Raw genomic sequence first — 11,054 nt, forward strand, 5'->3', positions numbered from 1 at the left:
CTCCTCCTCCTCCTCCTCCTCGTCTTCTTAGGCAAAGGACTAAATAAAAACAAAACAACACACACACACACGTTGAGTTCCACCTTACAAACACAATCACCAAATACCTGAGAACTGGGCAGGCAGTGTTCCTTTCTTTCTTTCCTTTTGTAAGACTCAGCTTGGCTTCAACCTTTGAGAGGCAGAGCTGTGTGAGCGTGTGGAAGACTGTTTACACTCATTTCTGAACGAATAAACATTCAGAAACCACATGCTATTCCCGAAGGAATCCTTCTTTAATACAGGAAGTGACAGCTTTGTGGAGGCACCACCATTAAGCTCTGTGTTTTCATTCTCAAAATCCCGGGATTGAATTTCTAGAAGAAATGAACTGAATGGATGCTTCAAGGAGCCGCTGCTTAGAATTGCAGCCCATTGGTTCTAAAGCTTGTTGAATGCAGAGCACCTGGGTTTGGCTACCCCTTCAGGCACCTTTCTTCATTCAGAGCCTCATGAAACCACAAATCCAAAATTCAGTTGGACAAACTGAAAAGAAGATGCCAAATACATGCTAGTTCTAGTCACGTAGTATTGCTCTTCTGCAATGGCTTCCTGCCTCCTATTCCTGCTTGACTTTCCCTTGCTTTGTATTTGTATGCAACAGATGGCCAGGCCTGGGTTCTGTTAGACAACGACTTCCTTCTGGACATCAGGAGTCAGTAGTGGGGTTAGGGGTAGGAGCCGGCAGAGTCTCTATACACATTGGTGTGTCTCTCACTGCAGCTTCATTAGGTAAGCTTTGTGCAGGGAATAGAGGTCTAGGAGATACAAAGGAGGAGTCACTGACTTAGTGAGCTGAGAGTTTTGAATGGTTCTCATCCCTTTCAAAGATCCTTGACGTCCTGCCATTTGGCAGATCTGATGCTCTCTCTCAGACAGTTCTTCTGTTTGCTGCTCTGTTTAAACGCTGACTTCTCGTCGTGTCCTTTCCTCTCTCACTGAGACTACCTCCCGTCCTTCTTACCTGCCATCATCAGAATGTCAGTGTGAGGTCAGCACTTGTATTTCCAGCTCTGGCCGTTGGCCAGAGTACCCGGGTCCCATTTCCATGTGGTTTCTCAAAACACCTCTTGCAGCTACCCTGTTTGAGAGCAAGCCCATCCTTCTACATCCTTCAATTCCTTAACAGTGTGATTTGAGGTAAGCCACTCACATCAGTGGAAATAGACAGGCTAAGGGCTAAGCCACATTTTTCCTGTAGATTTATCTATGTAGTCTAACTTTCTTGTTAGCCACCAACCTCCAAATAATGACACAGAGACTTCTTACTAATTATGAAAACTTGACCTTAGCTTGGGCTTGTTCCTAACTAGCTCTTATAACTTAAATGAACTTGTTTCAATTAATTTGCATTCTGCCACATGTCTTTTACTCTCTCCCACTCTGTACATCTGACTTGCTCCACGTCTTGCTGGTGTCTAGATTCATCCCAAGTTCCTCTCTTTTTTTCCAGAAGTCCTGCCTATTCTCCCCTGCCTAGCTATTGGCCATTTCACTCTTTATTAAATGAATCAGGAGATGCTTTTTATACAGTGTGATCAAATATCCTGCAAAGAATTTAACAGAAATGTCCAGTCTGATAAAAATCTGCTTCCTTTAGGAGACCAGGAGAAGGCCTTCGGATTTGCTGGGGGAGCACCGAGGGACAGTCTCTATTGTCACGCTGGAATCCGTGGTCCACTGAGGTTCCTTATGCTACCTTCACTGAGCATCCTATGAAATACACTAATGAGAAGTTCCTTGAGATTTGCAAGGTAGATGGTACTTTGTCACATATTAGCTCTTTCGGTGAAGCTGTGTGCTTTTAGAACAAGTTCTGTCTTAAAAACTGTTAAGACTCAACCTGAAGGTGTGTCGCAAAAAATTTAATGCCTCTTTAGACACTTGTATGAAGAGTATAGCTATTTCATAGACGTCATGTATTATGTTTATGTCACCATAATGTCTCCCTTCCCTCTTGCTGTCATCTTTTAATGGAATATTATAACAAGTTAGAGTACTTACATTTGGCTAGTTATATTTATTGCAAGAGGGTGCATGTGATGTTCTCTATATAGATTCATCTCAGTTGCCTTATTCTGGAAAGAAATATGGAATAGTGTGAAGTATGTTTCATCATACTGGCTCTGTGGTCAGACTTTATGAAGTCTTTCCATGGGATAGTGCTGGTGGTCTCATCTCTAGAGAGAGTGTGGTGGATACTGCCCTTTCCTCTAATCTCACTAGACTGTTATCCTTCAGATGGATAGCATGTCTAGATGCTCCATACATCACAAAGCCACGGTGATTCTTTTTATGCCTCCATTTCTCATCCTCTCAAGCAGATATTTAACTCTTTGGTGACAGAGTCTGTCTCTTGTGCTATTCTCTCATCGCTTCTGGTTAGCCTAGAGAGGGGCAGCTCCTCATGAATGGAAGCAATCTTTAGTAGGGAATAATGCTTAAAATATTGAACCATCATTTGGCTCAAAAGCAGCCACCAATCAAGAAAGCATTCAAGCGCAACACTTCAAATGCTATAATTCAAACAGCCAACGTGGCTTTCTATAACTTAAATAGGGTTAATCTACTTATCATAGACGAAATGCTAAAGCTCAGAGACACTCCTCATAATTAGAAAGTAAACCAGTCAGAGTGGAAGATTTGGTGAAAAATCAAACTATTTTCACAAAACCAAATACACACATGAGTGTGTGCACATAGGCTGAGAAGTCATTGTCTTTTCTGTCCTGTTTTAATGTTTACCTTAACATTTACCTTTTACTTTAAAACACTAATACCTAATTTAGCCTCCGTTCAAAACTTGACATTTAGGATCTGGAGTCCCATTGATGGTATATTAAAATTCTTGCATTAATATACATGTACCTATTTATGGAAGTAAATTTGTGTGGTGTAAATAAACAACTGTAAATTGGCAAGTGCCCTTGAGGCAATGTGTCTGTGATTAGAAACTAGATGGGGTCTTAATAGATGGGTTTATTAGGGGAACCTAATAAACAGATAAATTGGCTTTGATACAGTCTCCTCCCAGGAAAAGTTGGTGATCCTGCTGAGATTCATGCAGGTGTCTCCAGAGGCCCAGGGCTTCATGGCTGACTCTGGCTCTGGCGATTGCAGGCACTGAATTAGTTCAGGGATCATGTTGCTCCACTTCATGTGATACCCATTTCACAATCCCCCAACCAAGCCATCAACAGCAGCTCCTAGGCTGATGCTTTACCACCTAAAGCCAGCAAAACAAAACAAAACAAAGTGAAAACCAAGATCAACACCAGAACACTCCCACCAAGCCGAGCTGTGAGAGCAGACTCATGGAGGGGGTTGAAAGGCAGAGGGAGAATGTGTGCCAAGGTAAAGTGCCCAACTTCAGACGTGGTACCAGCTCCCCTTGTGTTCAAAAGTCCTTATTAGTAACACACAAATACCTGCATCATAGCCTCTGCCTCTTCAGTCCATACCCTCCCCAAACTCCCAGTTTTCATTATTATTACTGCTTGCAATGGAAGACATTTATTAAGATACCTGCTAATCCAGATTAAAATGTATAATAATGATATTTTCTCATGGGAATTTCCTTTCTTTAAAGGAAAACCATTTTTAATCATTAAAATGATCTATATTTTTGTATTAATAGTTGAACTTCACTATCAGCCAATACAAATACTTACCTGACTTAGCTATTAAATGTGTCACTCCCCAGGACAAGCCTTTTCTTGTTCCTTGTACTGGATGCGGTAGGTACTTATTTCTGAATGGCCTTTGCCGGAAGAAGTTCACAATGAAAGACTGAAGGACTACGTTCTGTTGCCTACAGAGAAATGTGATGATTTAATGGTACTTTGTTTTGGTCCCCTACATCCAGATGCAATCAAATATTTTTTTTTTCAGAGCATGAAAGGTAAAATACAGAAAACAGCAGAGAAGTTGGCGAGGTAGTTACTGGGTGGTTAGATGGTGATTGCATGAATTTGAATGGCAATAACGAAGAATGTGAGAGTTTAGATTAGTTTATGAGATATTGAGCTTGAATCATCCATCGAATAGTTAGGCAGTTAGAACTTTATACATTGCCATAGAGAAAGTTGGAGATAGACGATTCAGATTAGGTGACATTGGTTAGGTGTAACTAAGGAAGTCCATGAGAGCCTGGAATGAGGGATCACAACTGTTTATTTGGGAAATATTCACAATAAGAAAGCCGTCGTGGTCCTCTGCTCTGTTGGTGCTGGGGAACTGCGTACAGAAACTTGACCACCAGCCAAGAGAGCGAGCTTGCTTTTCATCCACACTCATCAGTCCACATGCAGTATCTTAGACCATGTCCTAAAGATGCTGATGCCCAAAAGGTTATTGGTTGAATGAATTCCCACAACACCTCCCCATTTTGTCTAAATAAGAGGGCACTAAACCTAATACAAAACAATATGCAGTAAGAACAAATATCAAGTATTGTCCAGGAGAAAAAGGCAAAAACATACACAAAAAAATAGAACTACAACCAATATGAGTGACATCAAGCAAGAAACACACACTAAATGTCCAGTCTAAGGTAAATAGCAAAGTAATATAGACTATTTAATAGTTGAGGACAGTGGCAGCTTTCTTATTGTGAGTTTTCCCCAAATGAACAGTTGTAATTCTGTTTACCGGGCTCTCATGGGTGTCCTTAATTATGCCTTCATCATTGTATCAAGGCTGAGTTACTAAGGTAGTATAGCAAGGTACTCAAGAGAGATGTGTTAATATACACAGGTGTTCAAATTCAAGTTTATACTATCTGTAAACATTACCTATTAATGATAGGTTGATTCATTAGCTGGTAAGCCATTTGAAGAGTTTGGCTATGTGTAACTCAACCTTCATGTTTCTATCATGTGATGTAAAAATGTGATACCTCCCGTTATCCATCAGAAGTGTAGGTCATGTCCACATTGTGCGAACACGGGGCTCAAACAGCTTCTCCCTGGAAGTCTGCCTTACCTGTCCATCTTGAAATCTTTTCAAATCTGCATACATGCCATGTACTACTCACAATGCACAACTGTGGAAATGTAGGATACTAGGTTATGTTGCATTTAAGGTACTTGCATAGCACATAAAGATAATTTTACATATGATATGCTTTTTACTTTATCTTTATTGCTTATAGCATGAGTGATATTGTCGTATAAATTTACTAAGAAAACATCTAAGATAGGAGTAAATATCTTCATTTTTAAAAGTCAAGACTCTTAAACACAGGGATTAAGTAAACAACCTAAGACTATACAATGATAAATATACATCCACACCTTAGCAGTTACTAATATTCATGGAACTAGGTATAAGCCTAAAGGACTTCTTTGTTGTATGTATGTGATTCTCTGTCTCTGTCTCTGTCTCTGTCTCTGTCTCTCTCTCTCTCTCTCTCTGTAGTTTTCAGATTGAAAGACAGAATGAGTGAAAACTTCTTGTGTAGAAAAGAAACTTCTGTCTCATCATCTTTTTGTGTTTCTGTACACTTTAAATTACCCACAGTTACAGAGTCCATGCAAAGCAATTGACAATTGCCAAGAAAATGTGACACACATTTTGGCCAGCATTGTAACTTGCCAAGTGGTTTCATATCTTCACTATTGGAGGAGGATTTGTTCCTCATCCCAGGGTGCCTTCCTCTTTACAGAGAGAAAGGTTGAAACCTGTGGCCCCAAGGCTAGGAAAACCTGCCAAGCTAAGGAATGTGGGCCTGCAGGCATGAAACCTGGTCTCTCTGCCCAGTATAAACAGGAAGCAAGTGATGGTTGTAATAAAGAAAACTGAGATTCTAGGCAGGAGTTGCTGGCAGACAACACCTGAAGCAACCAGGGGCCCAGGCACTCAGCTGGTAAATAATCACTGTGAAGTCAAGAATACTGCACCCCTTCCTCCATGAACATGACCGTGCTCCCCCACAACTAACACATGGCCCCTGTGTAACCGGAGTTGTTAAAACTTGACCCTATGTTTTTTGAGACAGAAATAAAAGCGGGAGACAGAGGTGGGTGTATAAAAGCTTTTAGACAAAAGTATGTGGCTGGTGGCATTCATATCAGATGACACAGCGCTCCTGTCACACAGATTGAGTTCAGGTGCTTGAAATGCTCAAGAGCCAGCTTGGGGACATGGCCTTTTGTCTGCCACTCCTTTAAAGAGCAGCTTGTCTCTGTAAGCACGCCGACCCCCTTTGAGAGTGTTCCAGACATGGCTGGGAATGAAGAGTATCCACATAACGTGATGTGTGGAGCAGGAAATAGTGTCAATATTGTCCTTCCAGTCCTTAGATTCGGAGGCCACAGGGGAGTCTCAAGGAATGACGGTTACAATAAGAGCTGAAGCCGTGTTCTGTAATCCTGTTGGACAAACACTAGCCTCTGAGACAGCATCGTGTTAATGCAGATGGCCTTGGTAAAGGGAAATGCTGAGATTGTCATTTACCTTTTAGGAGGAGGTGGTTTCTTGATGATAGTGATGATGATGATGATGATGATGATAATGGAGCTGATGATTTTGTTCGTAAGAAACAAACTTATTAATGTTTTTTTGCATTGATTCCGAATACCAGCCATGTCTCATTGCTCACCCTGGCTCCTACTGCTTTGAGCATGTCACCATTGTCTATCGCTCTCACTTGTTTTACCTATAAATTTGATATTATCAATATACCCATTTTTAGAGATAGAGAATATGAAACTCAGGAAGGCTTAATATTTATCCCAGTACTTAATGCTACATGTATTATGAAGCTGTGTGTTCCATAATTCAGCAAGACATTTTAGTGAGCTAGGGTCTCGGTACATAGCCCAGGCTGGAACCAAACTTTTCATCCTCCTGTGTCTCCCGAGTATTGGGATCGCAGACACGTACCAGACTACATCTTAGAAGGAGGGGGTTTGAATTGCCAAAGGATATTTAGTTATGTCTCCTTTTGATTCCCAAAGTTCTAGAGTCAAGGCAAAATAAGACATTTTGAGTGAAGGTAACATGACCCAAAGCTACAACTGCAAAGCTATATATAATGTTCTTAGATAATGGCTAAGAATATGTGGAATTTAAAGTGTGTGTGTGTGTGTGTGTGTGTGTGTGTGTGTGTGTGTGTGTTTAGAGGGGTTAGGATGAGGGTGGACATTTGAATGAGTAGAGATTTTTGTGTGGCAGAAATTCTACAGGTGCCTGAGGGACAGATGAACAGAGTATGCTGTGCTCTTAGACTGTAAAAGGTATTCTCCTCCCATAGTAAAACTATATTTGATTCCCAAATAGTAATAGCCTGGTGATGGCTTACCATGTAAAAGTCACACTTGCCCCTCTGCTTAGAAAACTTGTTAATATGTTGGAGTGGAGATATTAGTGAAATGAAAGAGAAGAAAAGATGATGATTATTTTTAAACTATTTATTTTTATTGCATGTGCATGAATATTATGTCTGCATACCATGGTGCTGTTGGAGGCCAGGAGAGAGTGTCGGATTCTCTGCAACTGGAGTTACAGATGGTTGTGAGCCACCCTGTGGGTGCTGGGAACTCAACCCAGGTACTCTGCAAGGGCAGCAAGGACTCCTAACTGCTGAGACAGCTCTCCAGTTACAGAAGAAAAGAACATTTTTCATAGGCTACAGGGTACAACAGGGAGGTTCAAGTGGAAGTCTTGAACTTGGCTTTGAAAATGGAAACTGCAAAAACATTTTAGGTTGAATAATGGCCTGAACCAGTTAGGTAGCAGTTTAATGGTTTTAATTAAAACTCTCTTTTTAAATTAAAAATCTCTTTTTAAAGTAAAACATGACTCTAAACTAAGTACAATGAAAGAAATAAAGCTATCCCATTGGGTGGAGCGAAGAGATTGGAGCAGATTACCTGCTTGGCTTACATTTTTTTTTTTTTTTTACAATGCTTGTCTCCAGCCCAAAGAAACCTGCTAAAGCAACATTGTTCATAATAGCACCTATTTGCTTTTCAAAACACTGATTTGTAGCTGTGGTATAAGTTATATGGGTTAGTGTAGTTCTCATCTCTCATCAACGAAGCTTCTTTGTGGAACAGATGGAGACTTTTCCAGAGACACACGCCTGGCCAACACAGAAAGACTAAGGGTCCCTGGAATGCCCAACTCCAGTTCACACATCCATAACACAACCCCCCCCCCACACCTAGGGGTCAGGAAACTTTGACAACAGGAGTTCAAAGTCTGGAAGAGCCAGCAAACCAGGATGCCTGGTTATAGTTGATGTCTTTTAGACGTGATGGGAAATTTTCAACAATATAATTTCCTTAACAAGACCTGCATGATATCAGTTGGCATGCTGGCTTGGATAGGGGGAAATTCATAAGGTCTTTGCTCTGCTTGAAGGAGTAGACACGTGGCCAATGGCTGCAGAGGGAAGGAGAATCAGTTTCCTCCAGGGACAAGCTCCTGCATAGTGTTGTCTAAGCCAAACGGTCAGCCTTGTACACGTATACCATACACACACACTGTTAAATGGACTTGTTACACACATACATGTGCACGTGTGTGTAACAATAATAATTAAAGAGGAGGTCATGAGTCAGGGAGGAAAGAGGAAGCAAGAGAGGAGATTGGAGGCCTTGGGGGACTGGAGTGATATAGATGCAATATTCATGTTTGTAGTCGTCTAAAAATTAAGAAAACCAGAAACAAAATATTCACACTGTCACTCAAGTATTGTGCTTAAGGAACATGGTTTGGAATTATAAGATTCAGTATTTTCTCTGTCTGTGCCTTTGGAGTAATGAGAAGGATGTTTCCTGGGGATTTTCATGTGGCAGGAAGAAGGCTGAGCTGGAAGACATCATGCCCATCTCTAGGCCTTTTCTGACTTGCTGAACCTCATTTCTACCCATGGAAATTCTGCAAAGAAAGACCTTAGGGTCTGCTTTTGACATCGTTCTCCATAGGCATTTCTGTCCCTCTTTCTGTCTGTTACAATGATCTTTGCTTTCCCACAGCAGATGCGCTTTGTAGACTGCATCATAGTCAGTTGTCTTTGAGGGCAACAGATGTTCATATTTGGCCTTTAGCATCGAGCAGTGCCCAACAAGTGTCTAATTCATAACAGACGATGAGCAAATATTGATTAAGTTGATTCCTTAATGTTCCACAAGTTATGACTAATGGAAAACAAATAAGGCAGGTAATTTTACTACATGCATTCCTTATTGGCTGAGTACTATACTAAAAGGGAAACAAAAGCAAGCCCAACATTTCTGAGGGGTCATTCATGTTTAAGAAGGAAGAGCTGCTGCCCCCAGCAGGGTAGTCTCCTCCACTGAGGCTGACTGAGTGGGGATGTTCAGAGCATCCTGGAGGCACTAAATGTATGCTTCTTCTTTGTTCTTCAGTTGTCTGGATTCACATCCAAGCTCATCCCAGCTATTGAGAAGGCTCACAAGAATTCTGCTGGATCTGGAAGAGAAGAGGAACTGATGGTGTTAACCCAACCCATTCTGATTGAGACCTATGCAGGGCTCATGTCATTTATTGGGAACCGAAACAAACTTGGCTATTCCCTTGCTCGGGGGAGTATCGGCTTTTGAAACTCTTTGTAACAAAGTACATCACCTGTAGATAACCTATGTGTTTAAATTTACTACATTGTTTAGATTCCAATAGTTACTTTCAAATAATATTTAAAGGGCTGATTTATTATTATTATTAAAAGCTTGATTAGACTGGTAGACATTTGAAGCCTCATAGGAGAGAAGTCAAATTTCTGTAAAACCCAACTAGACACTTCTGAGCTCATGAAATGCTATATAATTTAAAAATGTTATGTAATTTAAAATCTCTGGACAGAATCCATCATGCAACTTAATTTTAAATTTGCTAAAGTTTAAACTTTTGTCTTTCTCTTCTTGCATCCAAAGACACTTTCAATGGTTTAGTTTTTATTCCCTGAACCCTGTTTTGTTCTCACAAGGCTCTCACTGGTTCCCCTATTGTAGCTGCCATTTATGAGGGCATCCATAGTCCTATTTCTCATATTTATCCCAAGGCTCAGAATATGCCTTATATCTTCCACTCAGCCTTTCTGATGCTGCCTTACATTAACCACTTTCCAAATCCAGAATACTCTGTGATTCTTTTGTATAATCCACTCCTCAAACCTACCAATTTCAATTGGCTTGAATTCTAAGTCAAATGCATTCCATGGTAATAACCCATGGATATGTGGCATAACATTGTATCCAAACTTAAAATACCTTCTCGTAAGACTATAGGTAGAACTCATTAGCATAGGGCTCTCCCAAATTGTAGAAAGCCTTGAATTTGATTCTTAACATTGACGAGAAAAAGACGAATCAAACGTCAAAAACCATCCACAGCCTCCTTCTCAGGTCCATCTTTCACTGACGGTGTTGGATCTGGTCTTCAACTGTTAACATGCTCTCTTAATTAGGCGCTCCACTCCAAGGCTTTTTCAATGAGACTTTCACCTCCTGTCCGTTCCTAAAGCACAGTTTGATCAAAGCATTCTACTTTGTGGCATTATTTTCAAGTATTCTTTTTAACAACATCTCCTCTCCCAATGACATTTTATTTTCTTTCTTTTTTTGTGGAATGTCAGCATAGGACACGGAAGAAGCAAGAGCCCCAGGGATCCAGTGAGGTTGGGAACTGGCTTTCTCCTCTATTAGGTTCACTATCTCAGAGGATTTGGGGGGCATGATTTCAAAACACTGTCTTCATTAATTTAATCCCCATCTCTTTTTCCTTCTATTTCTTCTGGCGTCCTCCTGACTTAGCTCTGACTTTGAACAAATCATGACAGTATTGAAGGCGAATTTAATTAATCCAGGCCAGTGGGTACAAGAAGACAATTTTAATATAAAAGCACAGTCACACACCCGGAGTTCAGCGATCCACAGTAAACCGGAAACAGGAAGCGCTCCAGTCTCGCGTTCCAATTCATTAGTAAAAACATTCGCCCGAGGCTGTCCCGCCCCAAAAGGCGGGGTCTCTCTACACAGTATTTCATT

The 11,054-nt window shown here is 40.8% G+C and overlaps 1 protein-coding gene across 1 annotated transcript in view; it reads left to right on the top strand.

Moving 5' to 3' along the window:
• Tprg1 (tumor protein p63 regulated 1) overlaps positions 1-9,611 on the top strand; it is a 104,465-nt gene extending 94,854 nt beyond the window's left edge. The window contains exons 4-5 of the mRNA XM_013351362.1: positions 1,640-1,793; positions 9,417-9,611. Coding sequence (XP_013206816.1) covers positions 1,640-1,793; positions 9,417-9,611 — 349 coding nt within the window. The remainder of the gene's footprint in view (positions 1-1,639; positions 1,794-9,416) is intronic.
• The last annotated feature ends 1,443 nt before the right edge of the window (positions 9,612-11,054 follow it).

The sequence above is a fragment of the Microtus ochrogaster genome, chromosome 2 (genome assembly GCF_000317375.1).
Source record: "Microtus ochrogaster isolate Prairie Vole_2 chromosome 2, MicOch1.0, whole genome shotgun sequence".
NCBI lineage: Eukaryota > Metazoa > Chordata > Mammalia > Rodentia > Cricetidae > Microtus > Microtus ochrogaster.